General features: G+C 54.4%; 1 protein-coding gene across 1 annotated transcript in view; it reads left to right on the top strand.

The window, feature by feature from the left end:
- Positions 1–1,626, top strand: part of AP1S1 (adaptor related protein complex 1 subunit sigma 1) — a 6,246-nt gene extending 4,620 nt beyond the window's left edge. The window contains exon 5 of the mRNA XM_024745536.1: positions 633–1,626. Coding sequence (XP_024601304.1) covers positions 633–680 — 48 coding nt within the window. The 3' untranslated portion in view covers positions 681–1,626. The remainder of the gene's footprint in view (positions 1–632) is intronic.
- Positions 1,627–1,993: the final 367 nt, after the last annotated feature.

Consider the following 1,993-nt stretch of genomic DNA (forward strand, 5'->3'; position numbering starts at 1 on the left):
GCTCATCCCTGCAGAAGGAGAAAGGGCAGAATCCACCTTGCCATCTCACTGGTTCAGCTCCCCCATCACACACACACATGCACACACACTCGTACACACGTGCCCTGGCACTCACACACCCACCCTGTTGCTAGTGCTCTCTCAGACCCTAATGACTCATCTCTCTGCAGTCTGGTCCACCTTTCCTCGGGGACCTGATGCCAACTTCTTACTCCCTCCCCGCACCCAACCATCTGCCACCCCCAGCCCTGGGAAAGCCAGTTTCCCAGCCCCCAGTCCCAGTTTTACTCCCTCCCCTTCGGATACTAAGGCCGAGCCCCTTGCTTGCCAAGCTCCTGGCTTTGGGTTCTCTGGGTGGTGGTGGACTCAACCTGGACCCCACTCCTTGCCATGGTTGGCTCTGGGGGGTGCACCTGGGAGGCGCTCCTGGGAGGCTGGAGAGCTCCCCTGAAGGGTCCCCAGCTGTTCCAGCCTTGGGCTCACGTTGGCTTCTCTCTTCCCTCGCCGTGTCTCCCTGTGCTTCCCCCTCCTCTGTCCGTTCTTCCGATTGCTGTCTTGCCCACCCTCCACTCCCTCACCCTGTCTGCCTCTCCTGGCGTCTCCACGTCACCCTCTGTCTGTCTCTGCCCTAGGAGGATGAGTCGCCGCGCAGTGTGCTGGAGGAGATGGGTCTGGCCTAGCCTCCGCCCGGGGCCACGTGGAGATGTGGGGAGCTGGTGGAGAGGCAGGGCATCGGTGGCCCTTTTCTTGGTGGGACCCAGCTGCCCCTCCTCTGCTGCCTCACCTTCTTTTGCCGTGAGCTGTGGGCTCAGGACCCTCAAACATTCCCTCCCTCCACCCCCTACCTCCTGTTTCCCCTTTTCCCTCTGAAGGTTTTAGGAGCTAGGAGGCAGGAAAATGTGACCAAGTTGGGGGTGTTATTTGGCTTTCATCCCCTGCCTTTGAAGAACTAATGTCACCCCAAACTCCCCCCCACCCTTATAACTGTAAATATATAAATATGTCAGGTTAAAGGGAAAAGGTTTTCAGGGCTCTTCTCTTCTCCCTGCCCCATAACCTACCTCCAGCCCTCCCCGCAGCCAGCCAGGGCAGCTTCTCTGCCTGGGAGGGGGACCTCCGTGTCTCCAGAGGGAAGTCCTTTTCCCTCATCTGTCTCCTCCCCTTCCTTCTTGGCTGCAGTGGGGCCTCCGTTCAGTTCCAGGGGAGGAGCAACATAGTTAATTTTTTTCTAACCTTGCTACTTTGAGGAAAGGGAGGGCTGGGGGAAGGGTAGGCTTTACAGAAGACTGGGCCCTGTCCCTCCTTCACTCCGAGTTCCCAGTGAGGCAGGAGCTAAGTGGGTGGGGTGGGGAAAGTGTCTGATTTTTTTTTCTTTTCCTCTAAAATAAAAGGAAAAGCATTTCTGGACTTTGCCTGGCTTAGGCTCTGTGAAGGAGGGCTGCTGCGATCAGTCAGGACGGGAAAGCAACACTGCCCGTTCCACTCATCCCTGGAACTAGGGTTGCCAGATTTAAGGCCAAAAAAAAAAAAAAAAAATGAAGATACCCAGTTCAATTTGTTATGATAATGAATAATGTTTTTAGGATAAGTGTGTCCTGTGCAAATGTATTCATTGTTTATCTGAAATGCAAATTTGACTGAGTGTCCTGTATTTTACCTGGCACCACCCTCCCCCCAAACAGATTTGTGAGCTCAGTGTCTCTCTGACCTCAGTGACCGCTGACCAAGGTGCCTCCAGCTCCCTGAGCTGCCTTCAGACAGGGAGGAGCAACTCCTGGGGACATGGTTTCACTCCTCTGAAGTTTCTTTGTGGTCATTCACCTGGTTTAGTTTCATTTGGGGAGGAGACTCAAGAGTTCAAGGATGTAGCCCAGCCTCTATGCTCAGAAAAGGCTTGAGAAGAAGTTAAAAGCAGAATGTTTCCGTGGCCGCCAACCCCTCCTCCCCATATGTCTTGTGAGGTACATAGGACCAGGGAATTTAGGGAGCAGTT

Source organism: Neophocaena asiaeorientalis, unplaced genomic scaffold, assembly GCF_003031525.2.
Source record: "Neophocaena asiaeorientalis asiaeorientalis breed wild unplaced genomic scaffold, Neophocaena_asiaeorientalis_V1.1 scaffold461, whole genome shotgun sequence".
In the NCBI taxonomy this organism is placed as follows: Eukaryota; Metazoa; Chordata; class Mammalia; order Artiodactyla; family Phocoenidae; genus Neophocaena; species Neophocaena asiaeorientalis.